The sequence below is a fragment of the Cicer arietinum genome, chromosome 4, assembly GCF_000331145.2.
Source record: "Cicer arietinum cultivar CDC Frontier isolate Library 1 chromosome 4, Cicar.CDCFrontier_v2.0, whole genome shotgun sequence".
NCBI lineage: Eukaryota > Viridiplantae > Streptophyta > Magnoliopsida > Fabales > Fabaceae > Cicer > Cicer arietinum.
In genome coordinates this window covers 53268208-53290082 of record NC_021163.2, presented here as the reverse complement: position 1 = coordinate 53290082, position 21875 = coordinate 53268208, and the positions used below count along the sequence as shown (strand labels likewise).

The window sequence follows — 21875 nt, the reverse complement described above, 5'->3', positions numbered from 1 at the left end:
GCATACTTTCTTATTATTTTCTTGCTTAATTCTGGATATTTTTCTGCATATTTTCTCCATATTTTCTTACTAAATGGTACAGTAATGTAATTTGATTAAATAAATGTATAAAAAAAAATTTCACTATTTGTCTTAGAAATTAATCTCTTCATAAGATAGTTTTCAATTTAATTCCACAGACCAAATCCCATAGTTAACAATTTAATTCCACGTATCGGCTCTTATTATGTGCATCGTGACCCAAAGAAACATTCTTGTTATAAAACAGAAGTTTAATAGTTGATAAAAAAAAAATCATTATACACCAATAGTGAAAATAAATTTTAAATAGGCAATGATCATATTTTCCTATATTATTATAGGGTAAACATACGTTAAGAAGTTATATTAAAACAACTAAAATAGTGTAATATGATTGAAAACTAATGTAATAGTGTAATTTTTTAAGAAATATATGTGTGTGTGAATGAGTGTATAACTTATTTATGAATTTAATTTGTTTTTATGTGCAACTTTACAGAATATATAAATGGAAATTGAAGGCACATTATCTCAACCACTACCATGTTAACTTACTTCAGAAGAAAGTTCACATCAACCAATTATGAATGAAAGTTGTAATCCGTTAGTTAATGTTTTTACACCAAATGAAAATGTGCAAACACCACACGATGAGACAAATGATAATATGACAGATGAAATACCCGAAGATCGTAACAATAGACTTAAAAGTATTGTATGGGATTATTTTACAAAGGTCAAAGTTGATGAAAAAGAAAAGACTAAATGTAATTATTGCAAGAAATTGTTTGGTGAGAGAGCAAGAGACGAGAACTCACACTTGCGCGGACATATGAAAATAAGTACTCCACGTTTGAATACCATGGGACATAATAACGAACAAATATTTCTTACCGCTAAGGTCTTGCAAGGTAAAAAGGAGTTGGTGACTGGAATTTATGATGCTGAAAATGCTAGGAAAGAGCTTGCACATGCAATTATTTTGCATGAATATCCACTTTCAATAGTGGAGCATATTGGTTTTAGGAGATACTCAGTCTCTCTCCAACCATTATTTCAAGTTCCTTGTAGAAATACTATAAAGAAAGAGATATTTAAAGTGTATGAAGTTGAGAAAACCATAATTTTGAAGTTGTTAGAAACTCTCCCACAAAGAGTGGCCATTACTTCTGACATGTGGACTGCGAGCAATAAAAAAAAAAGGTATATGGATGTCACTGCTCATTACATTGATGAAAATTGGGATCTACAAAGTTAAATTTTGAGGTAATAATAATTTCTTATAATACTAGTTTGATTGAATATTATTTATATTAGTCATTGAATGTGAATCTTCTTATATTAGGTTTATTTATGTTCCTGCCCCTCATACAAGTAAAAGACTTTGTAAAGCATTGGTTGAATGTTTGATGGATTGGAACATTGATACAAAATTGTCAACTATCACTTTAGATAATTGTAGCACTAATGATGCAATAATCGAAAAAATTAAGGATAAGTTGCAATTGAATACATTGTTAAAGGATGAGGTCTTACTTCACATGCGTTGTTGCGCACACATTCTTAATTTGATAGTAAAAGATGGGTTAGAAGTTGTGAAAGATGGAGTGGAGAGGATTCAAGATAGTGTTGCATATTGGACTGCAACACCTAAAATGAAGGAAAAGTTTGAGGAGACTGTCAAACAATTACGAATCTCTTGCACCAAGAATTTGGTTTTAGATTGTCCGACTAGATGGAATTCAACTTACAAGATGCTTGATGTTGCCATTTTGTATGAAGATGTATTTAGTTGATTAAGACAACGTGAGTCCCAATACACTTGTTTGCTTACAAGTTTACATTGGAAATTTGCAAAAGATATTTGTGGCAAATTGAAATTGTTCAATTCTATCACTGAAGTGTTCTCTGGCACTAATTATCCAACTTCCAATCAATATTTTCCTAAGATTTGTATGATCAAAATTGCAATAAATAAGTGGATTAAATCCTCTGATGCATTGATAAAAAAAATGACAGAGAATATGTTGGGAAAATTTGAAAAATATTGGAATGTGGCTCATGAAATAATGGAGGTTGCTGCTGTTTTGGATCCTAGGTACAAAATAGAGTTGCTTGAATATTATTATGTTAAGTTGTATGGGAATGATGGTAATGACCAAGTTAAGTCGATTCGACAATTGTGTTATGATTTGCTTTATGAATATCAATTGAAAATGAATAATGGTTCTAGTAGTGATTCTCAAATGTTGGATGTCCACTTTAGTAATGTTGAGGATGATGGTTTAGAATACTATGATTTGTATGTCAGAAAAAAAAAATTAAATAAAAAAAAAACAAGCTAGAACTACATTTGTCAAAAGAGAGTTGGATATTTATTTAGAGGAGGAAGTTTTGCCAAGAAGTCATGATTTTGATATTTTGTTGTGGTGGAAGTTGAATGGTGTTAAGTATCCAACACTTCAAACCATTGCAAAGGATGTATTGACAATTCATGTTTCTATTGTAGCTTTTGAATCTGCATTCAGTACCGACGGACATATCTTAAGCCCTCATCAAAGCCGACTTCGTTGGACTACTTTAGAGGCCTTGATGTGTGCTAGAAGTTGGTTATGGAGTGCTGAGAAGACTGGTATTTGTTTTAAATTATTGATTTAAATTTGAATATATTTGAAATAGCTAATAATTTTGTATATCTTAAATTATTGTTGTTTATATTGTACTATGTTGATATTGATAGGTGATTCAAATTCTAAAGTGGATAATGAAAATGTTATTTTACTCAATGAAATAGAGTCTGACGATGAAGGTATTATATTCTCTACATTGTTTGATTTAAATTTGTCATGTTAAATGTTAATATTTAACTTTTATTTTTTAATATAGGCGAATTGTTGATCAATTGTGTTACTTCACTTTCCAACTCTCGCCTTGAAGATGAAGATGATTGTTAGAAAATTCTTATTTAGAACCTTTTTGTTTTTATGATTTGGAATTTTTTACTATTTTGATTGATTAGTTCGTTTGAACTTTGAATATTTAGAACTTTTGTTCGAATTGAACTTTTGTTGATCAAAATATCGTGACTTGTAGCAAACTTAAACAAATTTGGAGATATTGTGATTTTATTATTTTGATTATTGTAATTTTAGAACTTATGTTGAATGTTACTATTTAGTCAAATTATTGATTTTTTATGCTATGAATAAATAAATTCCAATTTTTGGAGTAGGGGTGGGTGTGGGGAGGGGAAACCTGTCCCTGTTGGGTGCGGGGGTGGATGTTAAAAAGTCACCCCCGACAGGGGCGGGTGCAGGGGCATTATTGGAGTTGCGAGTGTGGGGTTGGTAATGCTTAAAACCGTCCCTGCCCCGTTTCCATCCCTACCTTCACTATTTGCTGCTTTATGTTTATGATATACTATTAGCTTGTAAAGATCTGAATAAGATTGATCTTTTAAAGGATCAACTTAAATAGGAGTTTGAGATGAAGGATCTCGATGCAGTCAAGAGAATCTTGGGAATGGATATCATTCGAATGAGAGCCAAATATAAACTAATTGTCTTATAGGAAAGCTACCTAAGTAAGGTAATGAGAAGGTTTAATATGAAAACAACCAAACCTACAACATTTCCTTTTTCAACACATTTTAAACTGTCATGAAGCATGTCCCCTTCAACAGTAGAAGAAAAGGAAAGTATGCAAAAACAAAAACAAAACAAAAAACCTATGCTAGTGCCATTGGAAGTATTATGTATGTCATGGTATGTTCCATACCGGACATTTCACATGCAGTGAGTGTCACAAGCGTATTTATGGGTAATCCCAGGAACACACATTGGCAAGCAGTCAAATGGATAGTAAGGTACCTAAATGGTACTCTAGACATAGGACTAGGGTATAGCAAGAAAACTAATGACTCTTCAACTAATCAAGGAATTGTGGACTCAGATTTCGCAGGAAACCTAGACAAAAGAAGATCTATAACTAGATATGTTTTCACATTGTTTGGAAATCCTAAAAGATGGAAAGCTTCACTGCAACATACAATAGCACTCTCAACAACAGAAGAAAAGTATGTTGCACTGGTTGATGCAGTAAAGGAAGCAATATGGAAGCAAGGGTTGATCTCATAATTGGGAATTCATCAAGAGTCTGTCTACATTCATTGTGATAGCCAAAGTGCAATACATTTAAGCAACACATTGATATTATGTTGTATTACATCAGGGATGTCATAGAAAGAGGTGAAGTTCAAGTGATGAAGATTCACACAAGTGAAAATCACGTTGATATGTTAATCAATGCAGTAGCAGTTGGGAAATACAAACATTGTTTAGACTTGCTCAACATTGGTGTCAACCATTAATCCGTGGACTCCAAGTGATGAAGTTATTTTTGGGGTTGGTGCTGGTGGAATCAGTTAAGCTCCTAATTATTTTTGCAGTTGACACTTAGAGTTAGTAACCACTCTTAAAAGCTATATATAAGATAGTTTTTCATTGTAAAAATACAGTTAACCATTCTTTCATTCTTGAGCGAAAAGAAATAAAAGGCACATGAGAGGAAGAGAGAAATTTGGCCACTACACACACATCATCTTATATGATTTTAATTCCAACACTTATGTAAATATTCAATCAATTAATCAAGCACACATAATTGGGGAGACACATTTTTTCTAGAGAGAAGGAAAAAGGTTATGGTTTCAATAAATTAAGGAGTCTGAAATTAATTTACTCGTTTTTTATATTTTTTAAATTAAAAAATAAAATAAAAAATTAATTATAAAATATTAAATTTCTATCTTATGTGGCAATGTCAGCACAACAAATGAGTTTGTGTAACATTTTTATGTGGCATTCTGTTAGTAAAACTATGTTGACTTCACAATTGAGACAAAAAATTATTTTGACAGACTTTTTGAAGACTCAAAAGTGGGAGAAAAAAAATACATACAATTTATATGCACTAAAAACTTATTTAATCTAATGGTATAAACAATAGAAGCAACGATCTCTAAGGCAAAAAAAAAAAAAAAAAAACCTTTTTAACCAAGTTAACAAAACCAATCTTCATCTCTTCAAAATTGATACCTAAAGAGGATAAAAATCAAATTTCTTTAGCCTAATCAGAATCCTTTAAAAAGTGACATAGGGTTTCAATTTCAACGTCACATTATGAGCATAAAAGTGGACAATCAATCTCTCTTTTGTGGAGGTTATCAATGGCTGGAATAACATAGTTGCAAATTATCCATCATAAATGGATGTATTTAGGTAGAACTTTTATTTTTCACATGCTTTATGTTATGTTGTTGCTAGAACCATGAGTTTGTTGATTTCAATTCCACTTATAAATTTTTGATACCCGCACTTTAATTATTATAAATGCAAATGTGTCATTATTCTAAAATAATGAATTTTGTGTCTATCTTTCATTTTCTATAGAAAAACTTGATCTTAAGTTGATTTTTTTAAGCTTTGTTTGGATTGATGGAATATGGTGGAATGAAGTAGAATAGAATGGTAACTAATGCGATTTTGTTGTTTTTATTTTTTTTAAATGAGTGAAATGGACTTAGACATAATAGAATCCATTTCATCTAATGTCATCATCTCCATTCATTTTCTTCCCCTCTAATTTGCGTCGTACAAGACGGAATCCTACTTTTATGTTTTATTCCATCATCAAATAACCAAACAATAAAATGAATACTTTGTTTCGTTGGGCTCCATTCCTTTCCACTCCACACCATTTTCTTCCATTTAGTTCCACTCATTTTGAAATATCCAAATAGAGCCTTAAGCTAAATTACATTTTTTTGGCCCTTGAGTTAATTTTAAAATTTCGCTTTTGTCTGTTAAACTTTTTCAATCCCACTTTTGTCCCTTAAGATTTTGTTTGCGACTTTGGAAGGGAGGAGATGAGAAAACTTTGAAGAAGAAAAAAAGGAAGGAATAAAGGGAATGAATGACAAACTTTCGAATAAAAGAGTTTTAGGAGTTTGTTTTTATTCATAATACAAAATCATCATATTTTGGGGAACTAAAACATTATATTGGAGAAAGATTTTTGACAAAATTCTTCAAATCATTTCTATGTTGTTATAATATTTCATAAATTAAAAATATATTAATCATAAACGTTATCTTACCATTCTCTACAAAATCACTCTTTCAAAAAATATTTTTTTTATAAAAAATCTCTCTATTTTTTTTATATTCTCCTCTTCCAAAACCCTTGTTTTCCCTCCCCCAAACTCCCAACAAATCTTAAATTACAAATATTAGACACTTTAATCCCAAAAAATCGCATTCCATTTTAGTTTCTTTAAGTTATCTATGTTAAACATTGTGGTCTCTTAGGTTACAAAAGTGAGACATTTTAGTCTTCTCTATTAATGTTAAAGTTTGTAATGTTTATAACTTAATTAATCAAAGTGACTAACCTTTGTACCATAAGAGATCAAATAAAATGAAATAAATATAAGCGAACAAAGGTAAACAAAATTAAGTTAAAATACCAAAAGTGTAATTTAATCTTCAATAATTCCAACATAATATAACATTTTCAACATCAAACATCTTAACAATGCTCTTAAAATAATTTCAAAGTTCAAACCCAATGAAAGGCTCACAATCAAAGGTAAACAAAATATTGTATTAATATTTGTTTAGAGGTGTCCCACAATAAAAATCTAAATCAACCTTAGCTTTATTTAGCCTACTATAGAACCTAACATAATAAAAAGCTAACATTTTAATTTATTATTATAACTTCATCTACATATAGAGCCTAGTATATAACTTAACATAATAATTTATTTTAATTTATTACTATAACATAGAACGTATATAATAATTTACCATAATAATTTATTATAAGTTCATCTAAATATAATAATTTTCCTTTAATAAATATACACATAATAGTTTAATATTTTAAAACTAAAATATTATCCAAAAACATGGTAAGACACTCTCTACCAAACATTGATTATATATTTTTTTGTTAATTTTTTAAAAAAATTAGCAACAACAACTAAAAAAAATAGTAATAATAATAATAAATAAAATGATTAAAATGTTACATAACTATCCCTCTTATAAAAAAATTGATCCTTGAAATTTATGATAACTCAAAGTTAACTAACATCACTTAGATATAATTTACTGCGAGTCATTGATAATATAGTTAATTAATTTAATAAAGCTCATTAAATCCCAATGAAGTAAAATGAGGCAAGGTAAAGGGATAGAAAATGATATATATCTCTTGGATATAAAGTCTAGATAATCTAAAATTAAAGACATATGTGTATCGGATAGGTATTCTAAAAGTATCATAATTATTATTTTTATCTTTTTTAAAATAAATTTATTTAATATTTTTGAGATATTTTATGGATACATATATGTTGATATGTATTTTATGAGAGACACAGAACAAAAAATATGAGATAAATTTTTTGGGACATTAATAAAGATGTATATGTTCCATTTCAAAATGACGTTGAAATTATAAATTATTTTTCATATATTGAAGATGGTACTGAATGATGTTTTATCTTTTGCTTCTTTTTAAGTTTGGGAGGTTTTCTTATCTATGAATTTGTTTTTGTTGGAGTAAATTAAAAAAACACTACATCATTGTATAATTGGAGTAAATTAAATGTAAAAGATAACAGAAAAATAATGTAAAGAAAATATTTACAAGAGGTGAAGCATGAGCGCATTCTTAAAACAGATAATATCGACTGAAAGATTCATTGACATATTTTCTGTAGAATACTCTATTAAGTTTTGTTATATATATATATAATATGTTCTATATTAAGTTTATATGCAGTGAATAATTGTAGTTTTTATTTTAGTAAATAATAATTGCTAAAGAATGTGAACTATATTAGTAAGTAATTATAGTTCCTTTTTGTTAGGGCAAGTTATTATGACTCCTTTGCATTTTTTTATGGTTATTCATGATTTTTTTTATATTAAATTGTTTATTTAGTAGTGTCAATTAATAGTTTTTTAAATTTAAAATTATTTTATTATTTGTTTAAGTTTTTAGTTTTTTTAATTTATAATATTTAAAAATATAATAAAATAATTAAAAAAAAACTAATATATATTATTATAATAATAATAAAATAATATTATCTCATTAATTATTATGTGTGTATCCAAAATAAGATATGATAATATTTATTTTAACAATATTTTATTTTATTTTAATCAAATTTTATATCATATCATATTTTTATTTATTATGTTATCAAACGGACTATTAATATATTTTTTACTGAAATCCGTTGATACAAATTTGTGTAGGAACAATTTATTGTGATTATGTATGGAGGCACGTGGTGCAAGGAACTTTGTGGGGTGCCATAAGTCAAATTTCTTTACACTATTGGTCTCATTTTTATATAGCATAGATTATAATCAATTTTTAACATAAATCTTTGATTGTTAGGGTTAGGCCTGGACAAAAAAAACCGTCCGATCTGCATGGCCCGTGTGCAAATAGGCGGGTAAAATCAGGTCAACGGGTTTGATGAAAAAAGTCAACATATTTAAATGGATATGGGCGGGCGGGTGCGGGTGAAATATTTTGGGCCGTCGGTAACCGAACCCACCCGAATCAAAAATGTACCGCTCCTGTTTGGCTCAAATCCATTACAAATGGGAGGAGACTGGCCCATTGTTTTCACTATAAATAGCATTGATACAATCAACCCTAACAAACCCTAGCCGCCGAATCCAGTTACCATCTCACCCTCTCTATGAAAACATCGTCTTCAACGTTTCTTCTTCCTCTCGAACCTTAGGCTTCATTCTTTCTTCTTCCTCTCAAATCTTAAGCTTCACAAAATAAATTAAAAAAGACAACATTTTGACAACTACTATGAGTATTCCTATTTTGACTGAAAATGTTCTCTCAGCACAACAATGAGACAACTGAAAGGGGATGCAATTACATGCGGTATTTTAAAGAAAGGCAAGAGAGAGAACCAAAAGGGAGAATATTCAATTGTTGTCATTCCAGTTCGATAAAAACCTAAAATCTAAATTAATCGGACCCAGGTCAAGTCTGGCGACCCATTTTGTTGTGTTATTAAACCCACTCATTGTAGCATGTGTACAATTTTGTACCACCATCGCGTACCCAAACCAAACCGGTAACCCGCTTAAACCAAGTACCCGAGAACCGGCTAAACCGAACTTTGACATGGGCGGAAGTGGGTGTTTAAATGGCACCCGCGAATTGGGTCAGTTGGTGGTTTTGGACTCGAACCCCACCCCTAGTTAGGGTATCTGACTCATGTCTTTAAGGATTTGTTTGATTTATTTGATATGATAAAAACATGTATAATATAAATCATTATAAAAATAAGATAAGATAGTAACATAATAAATATTATCTTATTTAATATTATTTTATCATGTTATGTTTTGATATATATCACATCATGATATAATATAATATTTATCATATTTAAATGATAAAATTATCATTGTGAAACAATTATATATATTTTTTTTTTCAAATAAACTTACACATTTTAAATATTATAAATTAACAAAAAATATTAAAAAATTATATTTATTTTTTATTTATATTTTAATTTAATTTTAAATTAATTATATAACAAAATAATGTATTTATTTCAATTTTAAATTTGATATCAAATTCTATTATTTTTTATTTATATTTTACTAGAATTCAATTTTGTATATTTTAAACTATATTTTATAAAGACGACTGAATAAATTATTCAATCATATTGGTTTATAACACCGCTTATATTCAAAATAAGAATTATAATTACAGAGATAAGATACGATAGATATATCTTATAATTATAATTTCAAAATAAAATAATTATAAGATATATCTTATAATTAAAGTCTTATTATTTCATCAAATACTAAAATGAGACATAATATGATAAATATATCTTATAATTCTTTTATTTTGATTATTAAACGAGTTATTTAATGTTTGATGTCCTTTGTGGTTGAATCCTTTATGAATTGTTTCTTTTCTAACATAAATCTTTGATTGATATGCCTTCACTATATATTAATACAATTAATAAATAGCAAGATATATGGATATCTAGCAAAAATTAGGATACTTTTATCTTTTTTTAGATATCGAACTTTATTTGCTAATGTATATAGTATCAGAATAATGTAATAGTTATAGTATCTAAACAATATTTTTTCCTATATTTAAATAATTTTTTTTCTTCAAATTTTGTGATATATATATATATATATTATCAAAACAATGCTTTTTTCGTTTATTTTTTTATATAACAATCTTTCTTTCAATTCTCTACAAAAGAAAAATATTGTTTTCAACTCTTAACAGCTTGAAATATAATTTTTGCTATTTTTCTTTAATTATTTATAGATTTAATAAAGAAATTAAAAAGCAAATATATATTTCATTACTAATTATTAATAAATAGTTAGGATATACTTTATTTAAATGATTATAATTTATTACACGAAATCATATCAAATATATGTTATCCCTAGTGCATAAAAAATTTGATATTGTCATAGTTTAAAAACAAATATTTTTTTTTGGGTTCAAAATAGCTACAACAATATGTCATTTATCTATATTTTTATTTTATACATTTGTATTTACTAATATACTTGGGGTATAATTCAAATAATAATAATCGATAACGATAATTTTATCCGGACATTGTACGAGTTCCACACTAATCACTAATTTATTGACGAGCATCGTTCCTATTACTCTATCACCAAAACAAAAGCATTCATATTACTCATATTTCATAATTCCTAAGCTTTAATTGATCTTCAAAAAGAATTATAAAATAATTGTTATTGTCACTTTAATTAATAATAATTTTCCTCATCTCCAATTTATCTATAAAAAAAAAAATTACATCACATTTGTACTTTTTCCACCGTGTCAAGAATCATCGACCAATGATACAACTTTGTAGTGCTAATTTCATAATTTATTGTTAGCTAATCATTGCTCAAACAAAGCTTGATAGCTCCACTTTCATCATTTTATTTTATCTAATTTCATTTTCTCTATTTTTTACACCAAAGTATATTACTCTACTATTTTGGTTGCACTTGCCAATTTTCATTATCACTTGTTCAATCCAAAATCTTTACAATTTCATTTTTTTATATAAAAAACTTTGCAATTTCTATGATCTCGTTATACCCTTTTGTGTTACAAATGAAGAGCAATGCAAAAATCAAATGTAAAGTGAGATATCACCAATCCCACAAGAGACCTACCTAAAAAGACCAAACAATATGACACAAGGAGGGAAATCATAAACCACTCGAAGTATATTTCTTACCACGGTGATTTGTTAAAATGACATTGAGTCACCGTGATTTTGTAAAAACTACAAGTCGTAATTTTTTTGAAATCCCAGTGACATTTTGTGATTTTGACAAACTCACAATAATATCAAACTTGAAGCTAAACTCGCATCAAAGCTAAATGACCAAAAGAAGATAAATTTATTGAGGCTTATAATCTTTGTAGAAGATTAGAGTACCAAAACAAGGTATCATTAAAAGAATTACGATGAATCGTCGCGCTACAGAGAGCCTTCACATCATCTGTCTAAGTGCCACATCAATTATGCCAATAGAAATTTTTGGTTGGTAATGTTCATTTGTATCCACTTCTTCAATTTCCTGGGTAGGTTTGATTGTGAAACTATCAATATTATTATTAACTGTAATCATGAAATCCAATACTGATTTTGGACAAATAGTTACAAGCATAAAAAAACCATAATTTGTCATAAATATATTAAAAAAAATATTATATAAATAATTAGAGTAAAGAAGCCCCACGTTAGATAAAAAAATAGATATTGAACATTATATTACCTGAACTACATCTTCTCCCTTTACGACTCGACCAAAAACAATAAGTTTCTCATTTAGATCCGGAATTGGTGCAGTTGTGATGAAAAGATCAAATCTTTTATTAAAGTGTTCGCCTTTGGAAGTTCCAAGCATGAATGCTTCATGTTGCATACTATTGTTAATCATCACAATATTTAGTAATTAGAAAAAATTATGCAACTCAAAGGTAGATTATTATCACTATAATGGTTTAAGGATAAATCATAAACATAAAGTTGTGTTGTGAAAAACAAAGAATAAGAAAACCTTGTATATTTCTTCCCTCTCAGATTCCAATCTTCATAAGATTCTGGCCCTTTGTTATGACCTGCTTGAATCACATAGTGCTTAATTACTTGGTGAAAAAGCATCCTCTTGAAGTGCCCCTTTTGACTGAAAAAACAATTAGAAGTCTAATTTCACAAACTGGGTGGACAAGTACTTGAAAAAAAAACCACTCAACCTTTCTAAGTGGAACTAAACTCGGATCCTTTAAGTAAGGTCTCAGGTTCGAGCCTTGTAGATGGATAAAAATGTCGTTGGAAGGGCATACTCCAACAAAGGTAGTCAACCAAGTTTCTTCGACTAAATAGTAGTTATCGGCAAAACTAATGGATAGTTCGCACCAATAACATGAATGAACTCATAAAAGGAAAACGAACGAAGTACTCACCATAAGTCGATGAACTCATCAACAATTTCAGGAGCACTTTCCTTGTAAAGTTCTATAATTATAGAACCTTTAGAGGTCATTAAAACCTGTGATATGGAACAAGTGAGTAGCCATTTTATGCAAGAATGTTTTAGAAACTAATTTCAATTGTTTTGAGCACTCTAAACATCGGCAAAAAACTTACTGCATATCCAGGTAGATCAGATTTTTTGGATTCCACAGAAGGATTTTCATCCTACAGAAAAGTAGTTTCTGTAAGAATATCTATAAATCATTAGAATTATCAAGGATCTAAAGATAAAAATCAAACATATTGATAATTTAAGGATGTACCTCAAAGATTGATATGTGATTCTTTGGCTGAAATCTTGTCCTAAATGCGGATAAGACGATAAAATATTAGATTATGGATGGCGCTCTTCTCATGTTCATTGCATGAGAAAATTGGAAACATACTGTGATGGAATTCAATCAACAACAATAATAAGAACTTTAAATAGCACCTATAGCAGTGCTATAGTATTAAAGTGTAACGGAACTTTAATAAGTTGCTATTTTTCTGTGGTACATTATTCGATACAAAATGTTGTTAGGCTACAGCATCAACATAGCACTGATGCGTAGCAGAATTTGAACAAACAGCTATTTTTTGCGAACTGCAATTGATAGAGCTAGCATATATCATTTATCGGTATGAATCAGCCTATCATTCATTTTACTGACCTGTTGGACCAATATTTGAATGTAGCAAACAAGAAAAACACAAATATGACAAGAGTCAATGTGTAAATTATAATAGTCATTGGATTCATGTGATAAGTCCCCTTCTTCCTTTTGCTTTGTTGTAGCAGAGCTTGAGGTTTGATCCTCCCCATTTATCCTGATCAACAGTTTTAAGGGTCATCAATTTTCTATCAAAAAATCAAAATTAAGTCTTCAAAATGAAAAAAAAAAAAAAAAAAAAAAAAAAAAAACCAACACCAACAAAAAAAAAAAAAAAAAAAAAAAAAAAAAAAAAAAAAAAAAAAAAAAAAAAAAAAAAAAAAAAAAAAAAAACAATCAACCACTACAAAATTATGATAAATATTACTATTAATAATGCCAACCAAATCACTCAATTTATTCCATATCAAAATCAGCCATTTCTCATTACTAATTAGCATACAAACATGAAGGACAAACAATATCTAACGGTCTATTTGGATTGACCTATTTGCGTTTATCTATTTGTATAAATACTTGTGGATTGTTTGAGAGAGTTTATGGAAAGAGTCTCTTACATGTTATGATGTCTTTGAATTGTTTTCAGCTTATTTCCATAAACTCTCCCAGATAACTTATGAAAATAATTTGACTTTATTTTATTTTTTGATATAAAAAAGTTTATACATAAACACTTATATGATAAACTTTTAGGTTACAAGCATTTAATTGAACTATTTATCCAAACAAGGCCTAAATCCTAAGAACAAAAAATGTGAAATTTCCAACATGGTTAAAAAGCATGAGAATTTCCGTGTCAAATTTTCTACCAGTCAGTTTTTCATACCAAAAATATTTCTCTCAAACTCAATCAACCACATAAAAAACACAAATTTAAGATCTTAATGAATAGAAATTTTCACCTAACAACAATTATGACATGAATCACAACAACAAAAAAAAGACACCCATTTTTCATCATAACTCAAGTATGGAAGAAGAAGAAAAAAAAACAAATTTTTTTCATTCTACTTTAATAGTTTGAAAACAAGCTAATTGATGAAGATGAAAATAAAAGTATGGAACCTGAATGATTGAAGGGTGTGTAGAACTAGGAGGAAACCAAGTTGTAAGAGAATGAAAGAAAAAGGAAAAAGGGTGTTGGATTTATGAGGAGAAACAGTAGAAAAGATGAAGAAAAGACATCAATGAAAATGTGTGCTTATTTTCGAGCTAGACAGGAACAAAGTTTGAAAGATAATTTCCCTCTACTTTGAGAAATTGAAAACACATAGCTACCGTTTGCTGTGTGGTTTTAATTTTTTTTTTTTATGAGAAAAAGTATATACATTTTTTTACCATGATTGTAAGTTACACTACATTGACAGTGTGATTAACTATATATATAAATTAAATTGTTATGTATTTCGTCATATTGTATCACTTTTATAAAAAGATACGAAATAAAATGGATAACTATTAGAGTAAAAATATTTTATAAGTGTACATCTATTAAACTTTTTTTTATATTTACTAATTTGTTCTTGCTATAATTTTTGAAAACATTCACCTAGTACTTTGGTTGCTTGTTTGCAAAGTTAAAGAGGTGTGTTGTTTGTGTAGATGTCAATTTGGGCCCCACCTGATGGGCTAGTCCGGTGGACCCGTATGTACTATCATCTCATACCTAATTTTGTTTTTACAAACAAATTAATTTATTTTGTTCCAATTATTATTAAAAAAAATGTGAAAAAATTGAAAGTTTAGATTATTCAAAGAGGATAAATAAATTGAATTTGAGTGGAAAATTATTTTAAATTGACAATCAGTAATTCATCACATCAATAACTAATAAGGTAATTATCTTTAATTTAAAAACTACACAATATAATATGATTGATTGAATGATTATTATGAAATGACAATGTAAAATTAAGTTAAACTATAAGTGAATATTTGAATTCTTATTTGAATTGTGAAAACATTTGTATTTCTCGATTTTAATTTTCTTGAAATTTCTAAAATAAATTTTCTATCACGTATATTTATTGTCAAAATAAAAAGTGAGACAAATTAGATTTAATGCTAATATAAAAGTAAAATTATTTAAATGTATAATATAAAAAAAAATATTTAATTTTAATGTAGTTTTTTTCTCTCTATTTTCACCAATTCGTAAAATGTGATTGTTTTGATCCCCTCAAATTTTTTAATTAAAAAAGACGATTTGACATATTTTGAATGTTGCGACGAATTATTTAATGAAATAGAATCAATTAGATGTATTAAATATTCACATATCATTAGTTAAATTACAAAATAAAAAATTCTCGAAGTTGAAAGTTAAGTTTTTAGAGAGTTTTATTGCGATTTTGCAAGTGTTAATCATTTTATATCATCATATTTATATGTCATGTTATTTAAAACATGTTGCATTACTATTTTTTAGTTAAAAAATCATAATAGGAACCAAAAATTTTATATTTTAAAATTGGAGGGCTAATTTCGTGAATTAATAAAAAAAATCGAGCAACTAAAACTGCAATTAAGTCAATTATTTTAATGTAATTAATTCTTTTGTATTTTATTGTAAAACATTTTTTTTAACAATAAAGTTGATACCTACTAAATATTTTATGTATTGGTGATGTCCTTTATCCCATTTATGGCATTTATGGATTGTACTATAAATTATAATTTATTAATTTTTTTAATCAATTAAATATAATAATATTAAAAACTATCGATCACATAAGGTATGTCGTGAGCATTAAAAAGAGAGACTTGTAACATTGTCTCGCAAAATAAACTAGAAAAAGCTATCAACAATACGAAGAAAAAAAAAACTCATCTAACAACATATATCCAAAACAAATTAACAGATTCAAACTCAACTAATGGATATCATAAGAAAAATTGGTCAGTTTATATCTAATAAAGAACCAAGAGAAAAGCTTGATCAAGTCGATGATAGGTTATGAACACAATGACACTAACCATATTGTGTGAAAGCATTCACATCAAAAGTACCTCTTGTACCCAACCCAATAAAATGGTAAGTATAAACCAAACAATTGTTAGACAATGTACAACTAATACCAACCAACTTATTACCTCAAACCAAATTATTAGACACCCATTTTAAAATTTCGTCTAACCTTTTTATTATGTCATAATAAAAAGAAATTTATGAATCTTGTTAACAAATGTACTTGGAGAACTTGTTAAAAAACAAAAAAAGAAAGTTATTTATTGGAAAAAGAAAAACAAATTTTAAATTTGAAAATACAACTTTCAATGCTTTTCTATTTGACTATTTCTATATTTGATTTCTTAATAAATATCCTAAAAAAACTTCTTAACATTCTCCTAAATTTATTGACAACTTACAAGGACTATCAATGCCCTTCTTTTTGTGTGTATCAATGTTCATTTTAACTCTAATAAACTTTGACCGGTCCTCTTTTCCAAAAAGAACTTTGACCAATCATCAACTCAATTGAAATATTTTATACTCCCTTGTCCCAGCTGGCCATTTGTAAAGTAATTTGTTATGAAATAAATTATTATTTTAATTTTTAAGATATATTTTTAATTGTAGTATTTAATTAATATTATTTATATCAATATATTTTACTATACATTTATGATATTGATAATATATTAATACATAATAAAGATAGTTTGATAAAAATATTTTTTTTTTATTTTTTTTATATATTTGTCTTAATATATGTGAAATGATTAAATGACTAGATCAACTATTATAAAATGAAAAGAAAAAAAAAATTTACAAAAAATATTTGGTAAGTTAGTCATCGACTCAATTAGTGAAACATAACAAGATTTGGTATATATCAAGAAATGATACTAAATAAAAGAGAAAACATATGCACTTTACCTAATTATTTTTGTTAATTATTAGTGTATTCTAAATATAAATGCAAAATGAAACGATAATAATAAGTTGAGAGTATTATTATAGGGCATTATTGAGAGAAACAAAATTAAAATTGCATTAGAAACTAAAAGTTAAAATAATTTTAAAATAAATAATTTTTGTAAATATGACAGGTATTGTGGGACAAAGAAAATACTCTCCCTTGTCCATATGGGGTATAAGAAAATATTTACAAATTTTTTTAGTTTTTATTATAGGAAAAAGTCACCTATTTTAAGATCTATTAGTTACTTATTTTATTTGTATACTTTTATTTAGTGGAATAAAAAAGAATATATATTTCATATAAGTGGATTTCATAATTTTTCAAGGTTATTTAGTAATCTCTCCCTTCAATTATAAATAAAAGTTAGTGAAAGAAAATTGAGATTTTAAAATAAATATATCAATTTATTTGACCGACTATATATTTTTTTAAGATGATGGCAAGTTGTCCAGCGTAACAGCATATTAACACAACTTATGTATAGCATTTGGCGAAGTCTTAACATAGATAGCACTTTGGGAGTTTGTTAATGAGAATTACTCCCTCTATTTCTTATTATAAGGAAAATTAGAATATGTTGGATAAAATTAAGTTATAAATTAGTTTATAATTGAAAAGTTAGTTGAAAATTTATTTAATAACTGATAAGTTATGATTTATAATTGAAAAGTTAATTAATTAAAATTAAAATATTTGGTAAATTTAATTTTTAATAATATAAAATAACATAAAAGGACATAATTATTTAATTTAAAATTACAAAAAATATGACATTTTTATTAATCTCTCCAGGGTATTTTTTTACTCCAATTCTTTTTTTAAATTAATTTTCCTACTTTATTTTTTTATTTATTATAATACAAATATAAATTTAAATAGTTATTTAAAAGTTTAGCAGAGACTCTATATGTATAAATAGTAATCGTAAAAACAATGCAATTAATTTACTAATTATAATTTGGCATAAAAAATAAATTTAACTTTATTACAATGATAAATTAAAAGATTAATAAATAATAATAAAGATTACAATACATACCTATCAATTTCTTGGAAAATTAATATCATAATTTTTTTTAGAGTTCTTTTGACAATGAATTAAAGAAACTGGATATTATGTTCCACGATAAAAAAAAAATATATGTGAAATTATAAATTAGTGGGTGAGAGGTTGAAATTATAAATCAGTGGATATTATGTTCATCTTCTACACCACTTATATCAAACCTTTGGATTTCTTACTTCATCCAAATTTTCATTTTACCTGCATTAAATACAATATATCCATTAAATTGAAGTGGGAAATGGGTTTGATTATTTTTCTTTTCTTTTTCCATGATTGGTCTATCTTTGTAAACAATGTCTTTGGACCTTGATCTAAACAAATTACCTTTACAATTTTTTTATGATGAAAATATGGCAGCACGCATGAACCATTATTCAAGCTTGGCAATGGATTACAACATACTTACCATTTGTAGAATTATTTGATGATGAAAACAAAGCAACTTCTATGAATCCTTCCTCAAGTTTGGTGATGGTATGTATAGAATTTTATGATGATAGCATGTACCCTTCAAATATTAGTGATTTGAAGATGGTGATAACATTGGTGACACATAAATACCTCAACAACACAAAGTTCACATAAATATGATCTTGGATATTATTCCATAATGGTTAAACACTCTTAGAATATGCAAACTTGTCTCATCATACTCTGCACCACACACGGAACAACCAATATTGTATTTAATTGAAAAACTTTTCATGGCCAAAAAAATGTTAATGGGAAGCCAATTTCAAATAATCATGAACAAAACAATGTTTTCTTAATGTGTAGGTTTGCATCATTATTACATTTTGAGTTAGTGTAATTCTTTTATTAAATTGATTTGTTTGCTCCTTTTTTCTTGAACATTGTAGGAGGCAACATTGTTCACGAGGCACAATCATTTAGAAAAAAATGTAATTTCTTCAACAACCACACCAACCGAAGAATAGTTTGTGGATTATTGATACATTTAAGGTATAGGGAGAAACGTGAGATTAAAGAATGTTTGCTTTTTCATGTTCGGTATATACTTAATTCGTTATTTATCGGATTTGGAGACAACTACGTCAAACATGTGATGTTTCTCATAAAAATAAAAATTAAACAAAGAATTGGTTGGAAAATAATTGAGTTTCATAAAGAAAAAATGTATGATATTTCATTAACTAAGCGTGACAATCTTAAATCTCTATCTTTTGCCTTAAAGATTAACAAGGACAAATAAAGTATAAGATTCTTTTAACTCTTTTCTTCGTCTTTAAATATAATATTCATTATAAATTTCTAGATACATTAATCAATCTTTTGCTAAATATATTTCTTATTAATAGTAACAAAATATGATGAAGTATGGAAAGTTAACATCAAATATCAAATGCATCCTACAAAAAAAATGTCATTTAATAATAGTCATAGACAAATCATACATATATGTCATTAATTAACCTTTTAGAAGGAAAAATTTGTCTCTAAATGTAAACGTCTCTTTCAATTTATTATGTGCATTTATTATTATTTTTTTTAACATATCTCTTATTAATACTATTAATTTATTTTGAAATATAAAAAATAAGTTTAACATATTTAAAATTAAAGGTAATTTTAAGAACATTAACACATAAAATAAACACATTAACTATACAATCGACTTTTCTTAATAAAAATGAAAAAACAATAGGTGTTTATAATAAAGTTCAGAGATAATATTAATTATACTTTCAAATTTTTTAATGTGTATGAAAAGTGTTACTATGAAGCATACAATAGAAACGGAGAGCATTAATGATTGCATTTGTTTTAGATTTTTTTTAAATAAAAATCCATTTTAAATGTTTGAATGATGTTTCTTTTAATTTTTTGAAAAATTAATTATTTTGTTAAAAAAAAAACTATTCTTTGGCTAAAAATAATAATTTTCATATTTGTCTCATGCGATACATGATAGAGAAAAATGACAAAAAAAAATAATAGAAAATGATGAAATCATCTTTACCCTTTTAAAAAATTCGACCCTCTATCAATTTTTACTAAGGATTTCTCCCTTAGTGTTTATGCATCAGTTCATTAGGTGCGTTTTCTTCTTCACGCACTCAGCTGATCGTTTTTCTCTTCTCATGTGACTCTGATCTAGGTTAAGTTTTTTTTCTCCTTTTTTATTTCTCCACGTCGTTTTTTGTTTTGTTGTTTTTGTCCCTTTTATATGAATCATTTTATTTTTACATTATTCATATACTTATACGAATTTTTGTTTGTTTTTGCGTGTTTATTAATTATTTTTTGATGAGTACTTAAAGTACATTAATCAATTTTAAAATGTGTCTAAGAAATGAATTAAACTAATAAATTTTGAATAGTAAATTTCACAACAAATGCTTTAGATATTGCACCTAGTATAACAAATATTTTACGAAATATTAACTAATGCCTTAGTGACTATGGATAATCAAACAAAATGTTTATCATGTTTACAAGTTGGAAATTTGGTTAATGGTAGGTTACTTTATGAAATATTTTAAACATGTGATTTAACATTTTTGTTGACTTAACTATCAATTATAATCACAACTAAAAAATATGTGAAAAGTTCTAAGAGTGATGGAAGAAATGTTGCAAGATGGAATGACAGTAAAATCAAACTATTTTTAAAAATTTGCATTAAAGAAATAGAGGTTGGTAATAGGTCAGATGCTCACTTCAGAAGGGTGAAAGAATATTGTAAGACCCATAATTTTAAAGTACCATTTATGTATTTTTGGTGTATTTTGGATTTTGGCTCGGAAGCTTTTAAGGCAAAGTTAATAATATTTTGGAGTTTTATAGTCAAAAAGATATTTTGATGCCAATTAAAATTTCTCGTCGATAAATAAATTGAATTTAACTGCGATGAATCCTTTACGAATTTAATGCGTTTCGGGTGAAACGGTAATTTAACAAATATCGAGATATTTTGAGATATTTGTTAAGTTATATTTATTATCTATATATGTTTGTTTGGAGGGAAAAAGAAAAGAAAACTAGAAGGAAGGAAAAGGAAAAGAAAATAGTATAAAAGGAAGAAAGGAAAAACAAAGGAAAGAAAAAGAAAGGAAAGAAAATCGCCATTTCCATCGTCTTCTTCCTCTCCCGCGGCCAATTTCCCTCCTTTCTCCCATTTTCATTTTCGTCACTTTCCTTTCTTCAAAACTAGTAACCCAAGGTTGGGTGAGAGTTAGAACAAGGATTTCGCAACTCCACTCTTCCTCTTTGATTCGAAAACGAAGAAAAACGGTATTTGAGATCCAAACACAAACCCCTCCGTTTCTTCTAGATCCAAGCTTCATTTCGCGAAGAGTTAGAAGGGAAAGTTGCTCACTACCACGCCACGGTGCTAGGGCACCAATTTGGAGGCGACGTTGCGAGCAAAGATTTTACCGGCTTTACTCGCGGTACCGGAAAACCACGTTGAAGCTAACGTTAAGGTAAGGGCTCCTTCCAAACTTCTAGTTGCATTAGGGACTTATCTGTGGTTGTGTGGGAAGGAAATTGTTAGGATTTAATGTATCGAT

General features: G+C 27.3%; 3 protein-coding genes across 3 annotated transcripts; 2 read left to right on the top strand and 1 right to left on the bottom strand.

The window, feature by feature from the left end:
* Window positions 1–604: 604 nt before the first annotated feature.
* On the top strand, window positions 605–1817 carry LOC105851984 (zinc finger BED domain-containing protein RICESLEEPER 2-like). The gene is made up of 2 exons (XM_012715111.1): window positions 605–1224; window positions 1367–1817. Exons 1-2 carry the CDS (start codon window positions 605–607, stop codon window positions 1815–1817), a joined length of 1071 nt encoding a protein of 356 aa, XP_012570565.1.
* A 1863-nt stretch (window positions 1818–3680) lies between these two features.
* On the top strand, window positions 3681–4390 carry LOC140920110 (secreted RxLR effector protein 161-like). The gene is made up of 2 exons (XM_073367431.1): window positions 3681–4144; window positions 4252–4390. The coding sequence occupies exons 1-2, from the start codon at window positions 3681–3683 to the stop codon at window positions 4388–4390; spliced, it is 603 nt and encodes a 200-aa protein (XP_073223532.1).
* Window positions 4391–11359: 6969 nt separating this feature from the next.
* LOC101497743 (peptidyl-prolyl cis-trans isomerase CYP21-4-like) lies at window positions 11360–14626 on the bottom strand. The gene is made up of 8 exons (XM_004498151.4): window positions 14416–14626; window positions 13351–13507; window positions 12961–13000; window positions 12812–12862; window positions 12628–12713; window positions 12222–12347; window positions 11937–12087; window positions 11360–11738 (listed from the first exon to the last, which is right to left on the bottom strand). The coding sequence occupies exons 2-8, from the start codon at window positions 13500–13502 to the stop codon at window positions 11652–11654; spliced, it is 693 nt and encodes a 230-aa protein (XP_004498208.1). The 5' UTR covers window positions 13503–13507; window positions 14416–14626; the 3' UTR covers window positions 11360–11651.
* Between the last annotated feature and the right edge of the window lie 7249 nt (window positions 14627–21875).

Bases quoted from the DNA above. Each gene is read 5' to 3' on its own strand.
- LOC105851984 (XM_012715111.1), top strand. From the start codon at position 605: ATGAATGAAAGTTGTAATCCGTTAGTTAATGTTTTTACACCAAATGAA. The intron at 1,225-1,366 runs GTATATGGATGT...TTCTTATATTAG, and splicing joins GCGAGCAATAAAAAAAAAAG to GTTTATTTATGTTCCTGCCC.
- LOC140920110 (XM_073367431.1), top strand. From the start codon at position 3,681: ATGAAGCATGTCCCCTTCAACAGTAGAAGAAAAGGAAAGTATGCAAAA. The intron at 4,145-4,251 runs GTTGATCTCATA...GTATTACATCAG, and splicing joins GAAGCAATATGGAAGCAAGG to GGATGTCATAGAAAGAGGTG.
- LOC101497743 (XM_004498151.4), bottom strand. From the start codon at position 13,502: ATGGGGAGGATCAAACCTCAAGCTCTGCTACAACAAAGCAAAAGGAAG. The intron at 12,348-12,627 runs GTGAGTACTTCG...TTGTTTTTTCAG, and splicing joins GATGAGTTCATCGACTTATG to TCAAAAGGGGCACTTCAAGA. The intron at 11,739-11,936 runs GTAATATAATGT...AAACCTACCCAG, and splicing joins AGGGAGAAGATGTAGTTCAG to GAAATTGAAGAAGTGGATAC.